The sequence below is a fragment of the Sinohyriopsis cumingii genome, chromosome 15, assembly GCF_028554795.1.
Source record: "Sinohyriopsis cumingii isolate HCF-2022 chromosome 15, ASM2855479v2, whole genome shotgun sequence".
Classification (NCBI taxonomy): domain Eukaryota; kingdom Metazoa; phylum Mollusca; class Bivalvia; order Unionida; family Unionidae; genus Sinohyriopsis; species Sinohyriopsis cumingii.
This window is the reverse complement of record NC_142975.1, coordinates 131,929,739-131,950,744: the sequence shown is the minus strand read 5'-3', so window position 1 is coordinate 131,950,744 and position 21,006 is coordinate 131,929,739. Positions and strand designations below refer to the sequence as shown.

At 34.7% G+C, this 21,006-nt stretch overlaps 1 protein-coding gene across 1 annotated transcript in view; it reads right to left on the bottom strand.

Moving 5' to 3' along the window:
* LOC149782794 (transcription and mRNA export factor ENY2-like) overlaps nucleotides 1-14,404 on the bottom strand; it is a 31,501-nt gene extending 17,097 nt beyond the window's left edge. Inside the window, exons 1-2 of the mRNA XM_089934306.1 lie at nucleotides 14,362-14,404; nucleotides 9,265-9,345 (exon numbers count right to left, since the gene is read on the bottom strand). Of these exons, the coding sequence (XP_089790432.1) occupies nucleotides 9,265-9,345; nucleotides 14,362-14,369 (89 nt within the window). The 5' untranslated portion in view covers nucleotides 14,370-14,404. The remainder of the gene's footprint in view (nucleotides 1-9,264; nucleotides 9,346-14,361) is intronic.
* Between the last annotated feature and the right edge of the window lie 6,602 nt (nucleotides 14,405-21,006).

Genomic DNA, 21,006 nt, shown 5'->3' with positions numbered 1-21,006 from the left:
CTGTACTCGTTCAATGAAAAGAAAGAAAGTACAACCTTAGCAACTTTGACAGCTTTCCAATGATCACCAACTGTAAAGTGATCTTGAAGTCATAACTGAAAATGTCAGTATCATATGTCTTCTTGCTGTGACCATATACACTGTGTGTGTGTGTGTGTGTGTGCATGCATGTGTGTGTGTGTGTGTGAGATTTGGATTTTTAACGTAGCTTTAACAATTTTTCAGTCATATCACTACGATGTCTACAGTGTGACAGATTACAGTGATGTCTAGCACTGGGGCATCATGCCGCAGACATGTAGCATGATGTCCCACCCAGTCACATTATCCTGACACCAGGCCAACCAGTCCTAACACTAACCTCTTAATGCTGAGTGCCAAGTGAGGCAGCTGTTAGTACCAAATGTGTAAGTCTTTGGTATGACTTGACTGGGGATCGATCCCACGACCTCCCACATCCAAGGCGAATGCTCTAACCACTAGGCCACTGGAGCGGTACACTGTATATAAAGTTTGGTTTTAAAAATAACAAGAAAATAACAACTTGTCACTGTCGCTGAAAATTTGTATACATGATGACCCTGGACACCCCATCCCTGAGATTCCTGTGAATGGATTCTATGCAGTGGTTAAGGAAGTAACACTTACAAAACAAATGGACAGATCGAATATGTCAGAATATCCCCAAAACTAAATTTTTGAGATATAAATTTTATTCAAGTACATGATAATGTTTCCATGATTATATCTGTATGTGTTGATTAGTACAGCAAGCATCATACTTGATCAATTCAACAATATGGGATCTTTCTGCAAGCAAACAAAACCTGGCCACTAATCCTATAATCAAAATTATAATATCTTTCCCCTCAATCCACATGAACCATATGGTATTTACTTAGAGTACAGCATTCATGTGATATTAGTAAGGCAATTACAGTATTACTTTCAGGATGTTTTTCTATGAGCAGAGAGACTCAACATGTGCATCAAGGTATAGGACTAATTTTCATGCAATTATTGTATCTTGCTCTTAAGACAAATTTGAGAGACAGGTGGATTTAGCTTCTGAACGTAATGCTAGGAAGTATTGTTTAATCAGTATTAAAACACAAGTCCTTACACACAGGTATCATAATGATAGGATTTGTTTAATCAGCACCTGGACATCACTTATTACATACAGGCAGTATAATTCTAGAAAGTATTGTTTAGTCAGTATTAAGACACAATTCATTGCATACAGGCAGTATAATGCTAGGAAGTATTGTTTAGTCAGTATTAAAACATAACTCCTTACATACAGGAAGCATAATGCTATGGAGTACTGTTTAATCAGCATTTGGCCATCACTCATTAGCAACAGGTAGTATACTGCTTTGGAATATTGTTTAATCATCATTTGGAAAATCACTCATTAAACACTGGTAGTATAATGCTATGGAGTACTGTTTAATCATCATTTGGACATCACTTATTAAACACAGGTAGTATAATGCTATGGAGTATTGTTTAATCACCATTTGGACATCACTTATTAAACACAGGTAGTATAACGCTATGGAGTACTGTTTAATCAGCATTTGGGCATCACTCATTAAACACAGGTAGTATAATGCTATGGAGTACTGTTTAATCAGCATTTGGGCATCACTCGTTAAACACAGGTAGTATAATGCTATGGAGTATTGTTTAATCAGCATTTGGACATCACTCATTAAACACAGGTAGTATAATGGCTTAATGCTATGGAGCATTGTTTAATCAGCATTTGGACATCACTCATTAAACACAGGTATCATAATGCTATGGAGTATTGTTTAATCAGCATTTGGACATCACTTATTAAACACAGGCAGTATAATGCTATGGAGTACTGTTTAATCAGCATTTGGCCATCACTTATTAAACACAGGTAGCATGATGCTAGGACTTGTTTAATCAGCATTTGGCCATCACTCATTAGCAACAGGTAGTGTAATGCTATGGAGTACTGTTTAATCAGCATTTGGGCATCACTCATTAAACACAGGTAGTATAATGCTATGGAGTATTGTCTAATAAGCATTTGGACATCACTTATTAAACACAGGTAGCATGATGCTAGGACTTGTTTAATCAGCATTTGGCCATCACTCATTAGCAACAGGTAGTATACTGCTTTGGAATATTGTTTAATCATCATTTGGAAAATCACTCATTAAACACAGGTATCATAATGCTATGGAGTATTGTTTAATCAGCATTTGGACATCACTTATTAAACACAGGTAGCATAATGCTAAGACTTGTTTAATCAGCATTTGGACATCACTCAATAAACACAGGTAGCATAATGCTAGGATTTGTTTAATCAGCATTTGGACATCACTCATTAACGACAGGTAGTGTAATGCTATGAAGTATTGTTTAATCAGCATTTGAACATCACTCATTTCATCCAGGTAGCACGATGGTTGGAACTATGAAAGAGATTTTTAAGTTATTATGAGATAATTAACACACAGTCCTCCTATTAAATAATGAAAAGAACCTAATTACTAAATAAAATCAAAGAAATAATATTAATATCAAAAGAGAGAAGAATATGTGATTCCCACTAAGCAAACATATATATTTCTAAAAACTATTGTTCTGAGTAACTTTAATTTTTAAAAAAAGACTATTTATCAGTTCTTCAGAACAAATCAACCATCAATTTTACTTAGTTGGAGATATTTTCTATATTTTTCATGAGCAATATTACTTGTGCATACTTGCAAATTCATTACAAACAGGTAAATATTATATCATTAAAATTGGTTGTTCTCCTCAAAAAACTACATTTTAATATCAGTAATATCTTACCCGTTGCTATTGCAAAGCTGAATTTGACAGTTTGAGGGGAGAACTGATGCTTCCAAACCCCACAATAAATGCTCACACTTACAAGAGAGCAGGAGACTGCAATGGAATGGAATCAGCATGGACCACTTTTTGAGCAACAATGATAGGGCTCAGAGAGAAATCGCCTTCACTTTGATGGGTTAATGAGCAACAGCAAAAGGAGGAGATAGTAGTGAAAGTGCTAAAATATGGCCTTTGTCATACTTTCCAAAGATGAATAAGATAGGTCAGCAATGGCATTAACCTCATGCACTTTAATTTTCATAAAGAACAAGTCCCTATGAGTAAGGAATTAATAAGCTCTCTTGATAGTTGATACAATCCACTTAGAAATGCTGGAAGCTGAATTATCAGCTGAACCTATCATGCGTTCATGGGTAGGAAAAGAACCTACCTTTCACTTTTCCTTTTGAAGGCTGCCAAGTAAAAATGGACAGCCTTAAATGGTCCTAACTAGACATGAAAAGTTTATCTTGGTCATCCCCAGCACATAAATGGATGAGACTGGGGATAACAGTTTGGTGTGAAGCAACCAATGGAAACTGTCTTTTTTTGCTACAAAAACCTGGTTGGTAATGGATAGAAACTGACTCATTATTCAGACTGAATCCGATACAGCCCCGTTCTGTGGTTAGGGCGTGAAGCTCATTCTTTTGTCTCGCAGATGCTATGGCAAGCAACAACAAAAAATCTCGAGGGTAATATACTCAAAGGAAGCTTCACCCAAAGGTTCATGGGATTATTTACAGAACACAAGACACAATAAATTCTATTTAGGCTTTAGAGAGCGAGACACTGGTCTCTGCAATTTGATATACTTGATCAGATCTGTGAAGTGAAAATCCATCTGGATGGCAGGGTTTTTTGAAAAAAAATTGCATGTTAGAGAGGGCTGTTCAACAGCCCTGAATAGTAGAAACTAAGCATTATTTCTCTTCAAAAAGGAATGAAGAAAATCAGCTACTGTGCTCACAGAGGGACAGCTATGATTCACACATTTTCATGACAAGATTCTCCATACCTTAGAGGTTGACTCTCTTTACTGAATGATACACCTGGCAACCCAGCTCAAAAATTTTCTTTGCTGCAAGATCATTTAAGATGTGCCAATTTTGTAGGTAGAGAATCTATAGGATATTGTGTAGGAGACAGCCCATGTGCTGCGACAATAGGTCCCTCCCAACAAGTAAGGTTCTGTAATTGTCAACCAGCAGATTGAGAAGACTGTTGAACCACGATCGGTAGGACTACAGAGGGGCAATCAAAACGAGCTGAGCCATTTAGTGCCTGACTTTAAGAAGGACATTTGGGATCATCTTGAAGGGCAGAAAGCCATAAGCAAACAGACAATCCTAACTCAGGCTGTAGGTGTTCACTGCTCAGTCCCTGTGAGTTTGTTGTTCAGCTTGGTGGCAAACAAGTCCTCCGTAGGTGTTCCTCAAAGATGGAATAGGGAGTCTGCTACAGATTAGTGGAGAGACCATTCTGTAACTATCCTCCATTTCCTTTACGGACTGTCCTCCAAAATGATCTTCCTGTCGGAATGTGGCATACTGAATAGAATATTCCATCTAAAACTGTCCAGTGAAGGAAGTTCCAAACCTCCATGCACAGAGAAGGTGCATGTGTTCCAAAGATAGCAATGAAACTTCTGGCATTTTATAATCAACCAATCAGCACCAACCTCGACTATAGAGCATAGCATTAAACATCTTATTCTAACTTTCCAACATTCTCTTTGAAGGATAAATTGACATACAAATTGGTTTTTATTTTGATAATTAACACATTATATTGAAAAAAGGTGGTAGGGGTAATGTCAAGAAATCAACGCAAGGCAAAGTGACCTTCTGGTTTTGGGCCAAAAAGGTGAAATGACAGACTCCAAGAGCACTATTCTGCCTGAATTACCATTTAGTGTGGATGATGTGATGCTCAAGAATATTATAGCTGTAGATTTGTTTGAATTAACAGTGTACAGAATTATGTCTAAATTATCCAACCTGAACTTTCATTTGTTTAAAACTTTACAATTCTAAGGACCAAGGGAACTGTTTTCAAAACAACAGGAAAATCTCTATGGCACTATACCCAAATGGACAACTATTATATACCCATCTGGAGGGGGCCTTGAGTGGCCGAGTGATCTAAAGCACTCTCCATTACGGATCACTGCCATCTCACCTCTGTCTGCACTGGTTCGAGTCTCGGATTCAGCCAATGTGGGTATGTGAGAAAGCTTGCCAGTAGCTTTTCGTGGGTCGGTGGTTCTTTCCAGGGTTCTTCCTCCACCATTAATACTGACTGCCATGTATAGCCTATCATGTGCTGAAAAATGGCGTTAAACCCCACAACAGCAACAGCTACCCATCTGGACAACTATTATATACCCATATGGACAACCATTATATACCCAAATGGACAACTATTATATACCCATTTGGACAACTATTATATACCCAAATGGACGACTATTATATACCCATCTGGACAACTATTATATACCCCTCTGGACAACTATTATATACGCATATGGACAACTATTCTATACCCGAATGGACAACTATTATATACCCATCTGGACATCTAAAATTTATTGCAGAGCGTGAATTTTCATGTGACTAGCCCAGTTTTGTACATAAAAAAGAAAAAAATGATAATTTTGAGATAAATTTCCATCCATCAGCCATACTAGGCAAATATGTAAATACTGTAATTATTGACCCCTGACACGACACAGGAGATTCAAACCCACAATCAAAGCACTATCATAAAACAACAAAGACACTCCCAGAATTTAATTTTTTTAAGAGGGGCAGCTCCCCAACCCACCTGTCACCAAAATAAGTGGGTTTTTTTTACAAATAAAAGGGGGGAAGGAAATCGCCATACTGTGTTCAATATTTACGGTTGACACTTTAATATCTATTACTTTTTCTTCCTGCATATCTCTTTAAAAGATACCACCTCTAGTTATACATAGCTGGCTTAGCCAGCTTGAACAAGTTGGGAAACTGTTCTTTATGATTGTTATTTATAATTTTCCACAACTCACAGGTATTTTCTTTTGGATATATATGCTCAAAAATTAAAATTTTCCACAGACATAAGCTCTGCCAAAGTTTCACTTTCTTGAATCTGTGATTTACTGACTACTACATTTCTTATCTGTTCTACAATGCTGTATTCGGTTTTTAACTCCACATCATAGTCCAAACAGAAGTATTTTGATGAAATAAATATCTTTACTTCTTAATTTCATTTTTAGATTTTTAGTTATTCAGTTTATATTAACCTTCATAAAGCGATAGAGTTTTGTAGCACAAGATCCCACAGGGCTTAACTGTTGGAGAAAAGAAATGAAAGGTGCCCTTTACTTTTAAATTGTATTTTAATTATGCTTGGTATTCTGCCTTTTCTACACTTAACTTCAAAATACCACTGATTATGGTGTTGACCTGTATGCCATCTATTTTTGTCAATTTTGCAAGTAAACCAGACTTGCATCTAATGTCATTTTTGGGCTCAAAATCTCTCACTGGCATATCCATTAACATTTTCCCAGCACCAATAATATAATACACTTCTTAACTTTAAAAATTAATGTCATCACCACTATCATCAGCCAATGCTTGCTGAATAAAATGTCACCACACTGCAAATCAACCATTACAAGGATTACTTGGTAGCCTGTATTTTAAACATGCATTTGCAAACACTTTCTTACTAAAAAGTCCAAACTACAAAAAAAAGAATGTTTGTTCCGAGTCTCAACTGCCAATCAAATTTAGTTTAACAACCATTTCATGTCAACAAGAGGAACCCAGATGTGTAAATAGTTGCAGATAAGAAAAAAGACAGATCTCACGACAAGTGCTAGAATACCTCTACTGATATGACTTACATTGCAAAAAGCACTTTAAGGGTGAACAGTTAAATAAAAATTGTATACTGTACTAAACAGATTTTCATATGCATGACTTTAAACTAATTGTGCAATAGTTCTCACAGTTCACTGCTCTTCAAATGTACAAATCTGTACAAACTGTGATTTGTGCAATCACTTACCCTGGATGCATCTCTGAAACATGTGACTTAACTCAAAGGTCCAAAAGGTAGAGTAAGCATACTGAAGAATGAAAGTATCGAAGGAACTAAAGGAAAGGAAACAATTTAAACCAAACACCTAACACAAATTTTTTTATGAATGTAACTTTGACCCTAAATTTAATGGAGCACACATGCATGTCCCTGCATGTTGTCTAGGCTTCATAAATTCATAAATATTCATCCAATGTATATAGAAAGTTAATCAATACTGTCAGGACATTAAAGCAAATGAAAAAACGTGAATCAAAATCTTACAAAAAGTTTACCTGCCTCTGACCCCAATGTCAAGAGGCAAGTGTCCATGTTACTGAAAGAACTGTACAAGCTACTTGATGATTCACTGCAATTTTGAAAAAGTCCATCAAAGCATTTACAGAATACAAATCACTGAAAGAACTTTAATGAGACCATTAACGTACATATTTGATGGTTATGACCTTGATCCCAAGCAGTGTTTCCCTTTATGCACATTTGTGCATCAAAGACGCATGCTAGAGATAACTGCTGTGCATTTTTCTGACACAAATAATATATAATGCAATAAGGATTTACTCAATATCCAGTGCTTAGGATGGGGGATGGCATCATGTATACTTTGAGCATAGACATTGTTATAATGGAGTAGCTTCCCCTAATCTCGAGATCTCTCACTCAAGATGTCATTCAGACAAACTAACCTCAATGCTTGTTGAACTAGAAAATAATCTCCAGATGAAAATGGTGCTCTCTCAATCACTAGCTAAGAAAGTGAAAGAAGCAGAACACAAAAGAGTAACTGTGGATCTAATTTTAATGAAAAATGGAGAAAATAATTCCCTTGACAGGAATACAGCAGTAACGGTACATCCACTAAGATTACCAGTGTGACTTCTGATCATGTGATTGTGAAGACTGCAAAAGTGTATAATCCTTTCATGAAAGGGTTTAAGACTTTTTAAAAATCTGCTTTTGTTTGCCAAAAGATATCTGGAAAACACATTATCAAACAAGACATTCTTTCACAACAACGTTTACTAAAGATTTATAAGTACTATAACATCTACTAAAGATTTACAAGTACTATAACATTTACTAAAGGTTTATAAGTACTATAACAGTTACTAAAGATTTATAAGTACTGTAACATTAACTAAAGATTTACAAGCACTATAACATTTACTAAAGAGTTATAAGTACTACAACATTTACTAAAGATTCATAGCACTATAACATTTACTAAAGATTTATAAATACTATAACAGTTACTAAAGATGTATAAGTACTATAACATTTACTAAAGATTTATAGGCACTATAACAGTTGCTAAAGATTTATAAGTACTATAATATTTACTAAAGGTTTATAAGTACTAAAACATTTACTAAAGATTTATAAGCACTATAACAGTTACTAAAGATGTATAAGTACTATAACAGTTACTAAAGATTTATAAGTACTATAACATTTACTAAAGATTTATAAGTACTAAAACATTTACTAAAGAGTTATACGTACTATAACAGTTATTAAAGATTTATAAGCACTATAACAGTTACTAAAGATGTATAAGTAGTATAACATTTACTAAGGATTTATAAGTACTATAACAACTTATTAAAGATGTATAAGTACTATAACATTTACTAAAGGTTTATAAGTACTAAAACATTTACTAAAGATTTATAAGTACTATAACAGTTACTAAAGTTTTATAAGTACTAAAACATTTACTAAAGATTTACAGGTCCTAAAACATTTACTAAAGATATATAAGCACTATAACATTTACTAAAGATTTATAAGCACTATAACAGTTACTAAAGATTTATAAGTACTATAACATTTACTAAAGGTTTATAAGTACTAAAACATTTACTAAAGATTTATAAGTCCTAAAACATTTACTAAAGATTTATAAGCACTATAACAGTTACTAAAGATGTATAAGACCTATAACATTTACTTAGAATTTATAACTAGTATAACATTTACAAAAGATTTATTAGTAATTTATCAATTCATATATAAATGTTGTACCACGATGTAAGATACCTTAATAGAGCTACAATACCATAATATTTAATTGAACCTAAAGACATTAATACAATTGCATAATACTCCCACTAAGAAAAAAAAATTTAAAATCTAAAAAATGTTTAAGAGAAGAAAAATGACTTCTTGTTCTTCATGATAGTGGTTCTGAAAATGGAAAGTCTTTGCATCCTTGACAATAATCACAAAAATAAATGCTTTAAAAAAAAAGTTTATCTCTTCATATTTCTGTTATACCTTTCTCTTTCTCCTGTTTCAACTAGTTTCTGGTTAATTTGTGCTCTCATCTGGGCATCTTTGATTTTCCTTTCTTGCAAGCTATATAAATAAATAAAATATGCATGTATTAAAACAACTCCCTTGAGGAATAAATGTTTATGGGGCATGAAAAACAGAATAAATGTAAAGACTGAAAATAAATTTTGGGGGGAAATACAAGTGCTGTAAATTATTTTGGAATGTTATACATCGTGTTAGAACCATCTTTCATGACTTCCACAATGTTACCTTTTCAGTTGGTCAGTGTTAATTGGATGTAAAATATTACTTTATATAATAATATTTACAAGTTACTGCATTTCTATGGGAAATGAATGAGTACTTGGGAATAATACTGCATAACCTTTGCCTAAGGCTTAATAATAAAGGAATACACTACAATAAACAAAGTAATTGAATTTATGCTCTATTAAAAATAAATACACAACCGTATATTCATCAAAACACAATAACAATATTAATGTGCCCAAAAACCCTTGAACTTCGTTGTGCACTCGATAGTAGTTTAAAAAAGAATTTTGTTTTGGTCTACTTAAAATTTGAATTTAAAATCATGTTGTGAATGAATCCACATTGCAACATTTCCTTTTGGTTTGGAATGGATAGATTTTGTTTTTATGTTCATGCATCTCAATCCTGCTTTTCTGATTATGATGGACTGAATTACTGGGTCAATTCAGTGCAGATTTTAAACTGGAAAAATTCCAGTACAGTTTCAGTGTGTATCAGGTTTTGCAGGACATGTCATTCAGATCTGCAGAACTAAGAAAGTACATTTTGAGGAAATTCAAGATGCATAAATGCAAATATATTTATTACCATTCTTATTACCAGCTAAATGTATATGTTTATGCTCTGTCATTTTTATCTTGCTGTTGGAGGGACCCCAGCTATGATCTGTATCCTACAGTGTTTCTTCTATCGCTAGCCAACACTGTATCAAAATAGTTAAATGGGGAATACTGCAAAGCTGCTTTTATGTGACAGTCCATTTAGCCAGCATAAATAAAACATTTTTTTCTCATCTTGGCTTACTGGCTCTGAAGCTCTTAGTTTCCTACCAAAACATTCAGTTACCCTTTTTTCTCGAATCTAGTATTTTGACAAGACTTATAAAATGGTACATCTCTGATAGATATGCAATAGCCCTTGGCCTCAGTATGTTTTTCTATGCTACATTTTTACAGACCCTAGAAAGCACTGGTCATAGTCTGAACCATTCTATTTGCAAAATGATATTAATATTTCTCTTAAACAACTGTTCCAGTGATCAGAACAGTATTTTCAATTACTGCATCTCTCAGGTTTGTTGTTGACATTGTGAATATCACATTCATCCATGTGCGTGTTTGAAAGTTTCGTTTCTGACTCTGTGAACTCATCCGATGAGATATGAAAGGTTGGTTTCAAAATCAAAAATATTACAAAGGAAGTTAATCACTTTTATAAATTCTGAGCAGTAGTATGCTTTTATTTAGTCAAATCTAGGCAGGGATACAAATCTCCAATGGTTCCAGAAAAAGCTGAAATCAGTGCAGAAAAGCATTGCCTTAGAAAAGCAGTTTATTTCAAGCATGCAATTTGAGTAAAAGTGCAGAATGAAATTCTTAAATGCAATCATCTTGTGCAACAAAAATTTCATTTTATGCATTTACTCCATATCTCTGCTGTAAGTATAATAAAGTTATATGAGGTGCTTTCAATCAATATAAATTATGTTTTCAGTTCAAGTTCCCGTATATTTCATGAAATCATAGAACTTTATCAATGTCAGCACACTCACCAAAATATAGCAACAAGAATACCCTGAACTAGTCCTGGTCAGCAAACCATTTGATATATTTAAAAAATCATAACAACATCTCAATGATTAAGAATCTTGCAGCACAAGTTTGCGCTTTGAGTTTTTCACAAAATATCCTATCATATTTTAAAAGACACTTTCAACTTCCAGACCAGATGTAAAATACCCAATTTCTGTATTTGCCAGCCTATACGACAATACTTTTTGACCAGAAAATCTTAGCTTCATGTGCAAAATATATTTCATTTTGGGGAAGAGATCGCGGATGAACAAATATAGGATCCCACAGTGAGTATTTTAAACAATTACATGACCGTCAGTATAAAAAATTAAAATAGATCAGATGTAACTGCACTAAAGCTGTATGCACCAGTAATGTATGTTGTTTGTAATATATATTGTTTAAATTTAATTACATATATGTGCATTAGAATTTACAAGTTAGAAGATGAATAACCATGACAAAGACATATTTCATCACAATTTTCTTCTTGCACCTAATGCTCAAATAATCCATATACCCCAGTGAAAGATAGAAAAAGAGACAGACAGACAGATATCTTCACAATTGTAAATCTGTATTGTTCACTTACCAGATGACTGATTTTACTTGTTTACAAGTGCAGTACCATATTCCATTATCAATTAATACCACTAGTTAAGCAATTCCTTCTAATTTTTGTTTCCACTTCCAATTTTACAAGAATCACATTGCTTTGTAGTGGTATTTATATGCTAATTAAACATGCTATGCTATATTCAGTCATTCCAAGATAACACCTGTTTGAGGTCAGGATTCTGCAGACCAGATCAGATTAGTGAGGCTACTAATAGGGAAATGAGGCTACCAATAAGCAAGTGGATGCATTTTCATGTTTCCTTCACATATATTTCAGTTTGTAGAAATGTGATGATGACAGAAGGCCTATTAGGGGTACATTCCTTTAATAAAATGAAGCTATCAAACTGCTTTTATCAGCATTAGTGTGGTTTTCTTTGTTTCATTAAGAAGGGTTGCCAAGTTTGTGAGATACATGTATTATTAAAAATTTGGCATCTAGTTCTGGGATCAGTCAACCTGGAAACATTCTACACAACACCGTTGGTACTGAAAGTAAGACATCATACCCAAACAATATATACATGACAGTTCAGCTTTTCTGTGCATGTAAGGTTTGCATCACAAATATCGGCACAAAATGCATACTGAATTCGTCGGACTGACAAAAATAAAATACTGCAATGATTAAAATTTGAAATGCAGCAACTGTCTCCATAACATTCTGTTCAAATCAATACTGATTCTGGACACAGAATACTACCCCTATATTTTCATGATTCGCAAATATGCTGGCCTATTCTGAACATGGCTTTTACAAACTGTAATGGTTATGCATCAGGCTATGGAAATATAATACATTACATTGGACAATTTCTGTCAGCATTTCAACCAAGGAACCAGATAAGGTTTATAGTTGGGTTTAGACAATTCAGCGTAATAATGTCACTACATGGCAAAAGATATTAAGATATTAAGCAAACTAAACCATTTTCATTTTAATCAAATAGTAGAAGTTTAATATTTTGTAAATCTAATACATTATTAAGTTGATGTTGTTGTTGTTGTAGGGTTTAACGCCATTTTTCAGCACAAGATAGGCTATACATGGCGGCCAGTATTAATGGTGGAGGAAGAACCAGGGAAATCCCCAGAAAGAACCACCGACCCTCGAGAAGCTACTGGCAAGCTTTCTCACATACCCACATTGGCCGAATCCGAGACTCGAACCTACGCAGACAGAGGTGAGATGGCAGTGATCCGTAACGGAAAGCGCGTTAGACCACTCGGCCACTCGGGGCCCCCATTATTAAGTTGAAGAGAAACACCAATGAATTGGATGAAATGTGTTTGAAATGTCTTGTCTATGGAAAAAATAATATCTATTGCAGAGTTATAAAACAGACAATATGCCTGGGAATTTCTTGACAATTATGCTTCAGCTGAGAAGTTGGTAAGCAAATGGTAAAGTAGGTCTGGGACACCTTCTTGCAAAATCAGAAGCTTGGATTAAGATGCAGTATTGTTCTAAGTTAATCATTTCTATCATTTAAATAATGTATTTTTGCTATGATTCTCAAAGATAAATATTAAATAGATTTTCATGAATGGGTCACAAGTTCATGAAGGCCATGGGGTAGCCCTTCATGTACTCCTACAATGCAAGACATCGACGCTTGTATTTATATTTTGGGTCAAGTTTTACTGTCCAAATAATGTGCTGTGTAGCATGTTCCGATGTAGATTAACACTGGAATGATAAGTCAAATTTTCATGAATATCTCACACACTTGACAGACTTCTGATGTCTTTTTCCTACTAAATTCCCATACAAGCAAATGTTATAAGTTCTGTTGGCCTACATTTCAGTTGGCTGGAATGCAATAGAAGACAGGAATACCAAAATCGGTTAAAAGGATGAAAAGAATCTTGAACAAAATGATGCTATCAAAACACTTTCTTGAATATTAATATATTTTTATTTGTTTCGCTAAAGAAGTATACTTCAACTTAACCAGATTTTGACATTCCTGGCTTCCATTGCATTTCACCAGCCAAATGAAATGTACACCAATGAAACTTGTAAACAGGTCCATTTCTTCTGCGAGAATTTGAATTTATTAAAGAAAAGACATAACAGTAAGTAAAGTCTGACTAAAACATTAGGACTTTACTTAGTAGAAAAGTATTGTTATTGGCTGCCAGTTGTATGAGATTTTCCTGAAAATTTGACTTTCCTTATGATGTTAGTCGACATCAAAACACTCTACACAGAGCCGTTATTTAGGCAGTAAGACCTAGACGCAAAAAACGAATCAACGTCGAGGTCTAACATTTCGGAACATCATGTAACTAACGTAGCTTTATAAATAAATACCGCTTTGACTACTAAAGACAAACTGTTCGGTATCTGGTACTATTTGGAGGGAGTGGTAGTCTAAGACAAATTTTAAGTACTAACAGTGCCTCTTTAACATTTTAAGGAACAAAAACTACTCCACAAATTAATGACAAACTCGAAAATACATTACACACACATCGATTCACTATTCAAATGAATGGGTTTGCCTTACTTATTGAAATTCAAAGTAAAGTTTGCCTCAGTATGTAAGAAATTAAATTATATTATTCAATCATAGTTTTAGTTAAGAAGAGAGATTTCTTGTATGAAAATGAGACAAGAATTCCTTACTCCGCCATGATGTCAATGGAGATGTAATTTACATGTGTATCATTTTGAAACGGAGTAAAATAGAAAATATAGTATAAATCTTATTGCTTCTCATAAAATCCAAACGTATATTAAACTAAAACTATTCTATTAATGTCTGCACTCTACTAATCATTTTAAAAATGTAAAACAAATGTTAATAAAATATTGTTTCTCTAATAAATCCGTTAAAATATTACTCCTAAGAAACATAACACTATGGGTAGGGGACTCATAGAGGTTGATCAACAGATATTATGAACATGAGAAAGTGACAGATGTAAAGGTGAAGTTGTTTGCATTTGCAAAATGCACAGTGGATATACTTATCTCTATATTACTTTCCTGTACTGTGGCTGAAATTTATTTGGATACTGTACTTGTGGAAATTGTACCTATTCTAATAAGTAAACATTAGTCTAAAAAGTACACTATCTTTAGCAGTGATGAAAATAGGGAAAGCTAATGTTGCGACTAGACATTACCAGCTCGTGGAAGTGCAGTGAATTAATTACAAAGTATATAAAATGTAAAAGAAAAAGCTATCGGCACTTTTTATTTACAAGTTACCTCTGAAGTTCATGAAGTGACAATGACGAAGCGGAGCTATTTTATAGTTTTTTGACAAATGCGCATCTGAAGTAAGGCCAAGCTGTACACTCTAGACCTAAAACCCAAACTACACCCATCGGTCATACACCAAAATAAATGGAATTAAAAGTTATTTTTTAACAATAAGATGTGCATGGCCTTTTTTAATGGCTAGTATTTTATCGGGGAGCAAAACCTGGGAAATTTTAAAAATCTAACCTTATACAAAATAGGAACCTATGTGGAGAGGCACTTTCTTATCATTGTATAGGAATCAGTTAATATATCAGCTATAATCATCTAGTACTTCGCAATCTGTGAACACGGATTGGTGGCAAGTCTGCCGAACACAACCCACATTTTTTTAAATTTTTACACCGAAATTGCCGAAGGGTCACTTTTTAAATAGTTCTACATTTACAAAACGAGGAAAGGGGACTACTTATATGAGAGGAAATTAAACAAAGAGAAAAGTTGAAGATGGAACAGAAACACTAAAATGGATATAATTGTTCTTTAAGACATCTAACTTCGATGGGCATTACAAATGACAATGGTGGGGGAGGGGTGGAGGCACCGTGGCCGCTGGTTTACTAAACTGCTAATCCTTGTATATCAGCTAGAACTTTATATGTATTCAATAATCATTGTTAATGTTACCATATACAAGTGAAAATATAATGGTTTAATATTGCCATATACAAGTGAAAATCTAGTTAAAGTAAGTAATGCGAATAAACACTAAGCTGTAATCATGTCATCAATATGTCCACATCTCACTTATTATAGAAGACCGCTCCGGTAACCTAAATGGTTAGAGCGTCCGCAAATCAGATGCATGATCAAATCAGTCAAATTCGTGGATCTCGCGTATGTTCGAAGTCATCTGAGAAATTGATGATATAAATTTATATTCCAAGTTTGATCCATATCAGGTCAGAAATGTGACGAATAGAGCGTTAACAAAGCATACGTTGACGGACGCAGAACCTTGCCAAGATCAGATGAGCTTTGCAAAATTTAAACAAAACGAAACAAAAAACAATTATAAAGAAACAATAACGATGCTTTCGAATCCAGAAAATATAAAAAATGTTGGATTATAATGGTGATAGACTGCATCAATGATGAAATATTTTCACAACATATCATATTTCCTCTGACGGAAGTTCGGTGATGTTTAGGCAAAAAAGTATGTAACATATCCTTGGTTTTTATTTGTCAGTGTTAAACGGCATGACTAATAATTTTTTTTTATAAATCATTACTATTTGTATATGTTGGATACCTATTTTTTATCGTTTCAAGATAGTGTTAAATTTTTAAATAATTTAATATTTGATAAGTATCAAACGATTTGTTGGCGTTTATAAATGTTAACAATTCCGAATTATTTGTCTGCATATTTAACGCAATATTCTAATAGTAATATGAGTCGCCATATGGCTCGACGGGACTTAACATTACACTGTAGGTTTACATGTGGCGCCACTCTGGGACATTACAGAAAAGGTAATGTTAAACATGTCCACATATTGAGCATGCGAGACGCTCTGGGGAACACGGTGATTCAACACTGAGGATATATTGTCGCATTGTTACAAGTGGTTGACCGCAGTAATGGAACCTTTCTGGGACACTACGGGAATTAACATTACACCGTATGTTTAAATTAGATACTCTGGGTTACTACAGGAATGATAATGTTAAAACTTTTAGTTATAGTTCGTTTCAACGTTAAACAGTTATGGGGCACAATGGAAAATGTAATGTTAGTTTTTAGATACTATTCTAAACATACTTTATGATCACTATTCAGCACATTTTTTTTTTTTATTGCTATCCGGCACACAAATTTTAATTTACTATCAACGCATACCTTTTGATTACTATCCAACACAGCATTTTTTGATGTACTATCCAACACATACTTTTGATTACTATAAAACACATCACTTTTTTGATTTACTATCCAATACATGCGTTTTGATTACTATCCAACAGACAAATCTTTGAGTACTATCCAACATACTAAGTTTTAAATACAATCCAAAACATAAAATTAGTATTGCTATCCAATGTCCCATACATATTATGCAACACGCCCTATGTAGTTAATACAAACATCTATACCTACTATCGAATGATATGGAGTGGTAAGGGTAGCATACAGGCCAGCACGGGCAGGTAGTGTTCATAAACACGCTATACCCAAAACACGTAAAAGAGGTACAGAATATAAATTTTAGAGTGGTTGTAAACATATGCAGAGGCATACAAACAAAATTGGACAATACTAATGAGCATTATCAATTTTTTTTATAGAGATCTGAGTGGCCCTTAAAAGGATCGTCGGGTTTGTTAACCAAAGAGGGTTGACAGGTATCATACCGCTTCAGTTATTATCAGCAAACGTCTTCTCACAGCCGGTCCGAGGGGGGGGGGGCGAGTGGTCTAAAGCGCTCTCCATCACATATCACTGCCATCTTACTTCTGTCTGCATGGGTTAGAGTCTCGGGCTCAGCCAATGTGGATATGTGAGAAAGCTTGCCGGTTGCTTCTCGTGGGTCGGTGGTTCTTTCCGGGCTTTCCCGGGTTCTTCCTCCACCATTTATACTGGCCGCCATGTATAGCCTATATTGTGCTGAAAAATGTCATTAAACCCCATAACAACAACAACAACTACAGCCGGTCCATAGACTGAGACACACTATAGGCTCTAAATAGATTTTTCTTTTCGATCTAGCTGTATCTGTAATCGTAGTAATGTCCCACCTGCCATCACATATACCAGGAAGTCTGGACTAAATATTATGTTGGAAATGATGGTCGAAGGCTCTAGTTTTGCCCACATCTTAATTGGTTGTCTCGAGATCTGTCACAGTGAGCAAGTGAGAGACCAGATCGAAGAGGACTGGAATGTACAATAATCAGTATGCGTGTAACATAATTTAGAATGGATGTGTTGTCTCCCTTCCAGTCAGAACAGATGCGTGATGCAACTTTCTGTATACATGATCTTACCATTTACCATTGCCGAAGAATTTTAGTGCATTAGTAATGGCTAATAGAAAAAAGACGATGTGCCTGCCGCGGATACATCGTAGTGCGACTACTACTACTAGGACTGTAGTAGCAAGTGTTCATTTAGAGGAGGATTACTTAAAATTGATTTCTGCGCTTTTCTATTGGCTCTGCATGTAATTTTACAGGTGGTAATACTACCTTCACCCCCTTCTCCATCATTATCACTCTATGATAATTTATAAAAAGAGAAACAAGGAAGAATTGGAAACTTTTGTTTGCAACGTCAGAAAGAAGAGCAGGTATTTGTTCATGAAGAAGAAGCAAACGATGATGGTGAACGCGAGAAGAGACGAAAACTTTGAACAGTGAACAGAAGGAAGAGAGTGAAATAAAAACGGTTACTCTGTTACAAGACATTTTAATGGATTTAAAACATTTGAGAGAAATGTATAAGTCTTTGTTTTAGCCCAACCGAAAAGAAACAGACTGTCAAGATACACGACTTCGAAACCTTCTATGACGAAACCGACGCTCACCACCGAGACACCGGTAGCAACAATTAAAACTATCCCTACCAGAGCAACAACAGGGGTAGGACATGGCCGTAAAAAGGGAATAAGACATTTACAAATGACAATGTAAAGTCCATAAGTTTGGTTTTTTTATAATAACTCTAATGGTCTTTTTCAGTGTCACCTCAATTTCTTAGCTAAGTAATTTGCCAAATAAAATAAAAAATAAAATTAACAAAAAACAATAAACCAATAAAACCACAAAACTTAAAATCCCTATGTGATGAAATGTGAGATTGTGTGAGTATATGAAGATATTGTAGTTGAAACTTAAGTAAAAGAATCGTTTAATAAGCTATCCTTTCTTTTTCATCATAGATACAAACCAAAGCATTATTTCTTGTTTCTATAAGTGTTGTAATGTAATTCGAAGGATTTATTTTTTTTAAATGGGATTTTGTAATTTTCCAAACTGTTTTAGAATCATTTATTTTCAGAATGTGAAAGATGTGCATCAATATTATCCAACTATTTCTTTTTGGCACATATTTTTGTATTGTTGCCTTATTCCTGATTTGTTGGAATTTATTCCAGTGGATTGTCAAATTTTCCTTATCGTGTTTCTTACTTGGAAATCAAAACCGCGGTTTAGCGGTTGGGCGAATTGTTCCAGTTTTACAAGGAATACACAAAGTTCAGAATTATAATAGTTTGGTTGTGAATATATCAGTTACAACATCAATATCCCTTGGTGTTGTCAATATATCTGCCCAGTTAGCTCAGTTAGCTCTTGTTATTAGAGCGATTAATTTGTTAAAATCAGTTTTGTTGTAAATCCAGATAAGGCGCATGTAGGACGCTTGGAGGTGCACGTTAACGATGATTGCTATACTGGGAGCATCATGATCACTAAATTCTCTATAAACTTGTAAGATCTGTGGGAATTATATTTGTACCGTAACTTATTAACATTGAACCAAGCATGGTTTTGGTTGTAGAAGTAGCTAACGTAGGATTTGTTATCACATTTTGAAGACTTTATCTTGCCATTAAATAAACCAGATTTACAGAAGTAGAATGTACAAGTAAATCAGTGTTATAGTCTCCCATAACACTGGACAACAAATTTTTACAAAAGTCATGTTACTGAAATAAAATTAGTCAATTCTTATCAATTTTTATGTGCTGAACACGAATATGACAGTCAAATTGCAAAATTGGCTCTAGTTTTTTTTGTAATCTGCAAGAAATTAATGTTTACATAACGAAATGCATTCCAATAGTAAAAGGTCAACTGTAATAGCCTACCTATAAAAAATCAAGTCATTGACTACATCTTAGATTTCTTCGCCTGTCTCTTGTACAGCTGTTCGGGAGCATCTCTGAGGAGTGTCCAGCAGTAGTCAGCCAGCATTGTAGTGGACCATTTTCCCTGGTATCTTTGTTCCATTGTTGCGATATCTTGATGAAAACGTTCGCCGTGTTCATCACTAACAATACCACAGTTGCTAGGAAAGAAATCGAAATGGGAATGAAGGAAGTGAATCTTTAGAGACATATTGCAGCCAAGTTTCTTATACTTCATCAACATGTCTTCTACTAGTTCCTTATAGTTTTCTGCCCTAACATTTCCGAGGAAGTTTGTAGAAACTAGGCGAAAAGCATTCCATGCTTGTTTCGCGTCACCTTCCAGCAAGTTGTTGAACCGGTCATCTTCGAAAAGCTCTCGAATCTGAGGACCCACAAAAACTCCCTCTTTAATCTTTGCTTAGCTGAGTCGAGGGAATTTTTCATGCAGGTATCGGAATGCTGGCAAAGTCCGGTCAATGGCTTTCACGAAGTTCTTCATCAAACCTAGTTTGATGTGAAGGGGTGGTAGCAAGATTTTCTGAGCCTCAACCAGAGCTGGGTGTTGGATATTCTTCTCTCCAATGGCTACATTCTGCCTGTGAGTCCATTCCTTCCTCATGTAGTGCATTTCCCTTGCTCGGCTATCCCACTCGCATAAGAAACACATGTATTTTGTATATCCTTGCTGCAGTCCCATTAAAAGGGCAACTACCTTCAAATCACCACAGAGGTGCCAGCTGTACTTGTTATACTCAATGGAATTCAGTAGCTGCCTTAAGTTATCGTATGTCTCTTTCATGTGGACAGCATACGCTACTGGAATAGATGGAAGAATGTTTCCATTGTGCAAAAGCACAGCCTTGAGACTCAGTTTCGAAGAGTCCACAAATAGTCTCCATTCTTGTGGGTCATGAGTGATTTTTAAAGCATTCATGAGGCCCTCAATATCGGAACAGAATATCAGATTACTTTCCTTTCTGAAGAAAGGCTCCAATTGCTGGTGGCGCTTTCGATATGCAGTAATTGTGACATCTTCTTCTAGAAGATTCCATTGTTGGAGTCTTGATCCTAGCAATTCTGCCTTGTTCTTTGATAAGTCCAAATCACGAATCAGGTCATTTAGTTCTTCCTGTGTTATTCTGTGTGG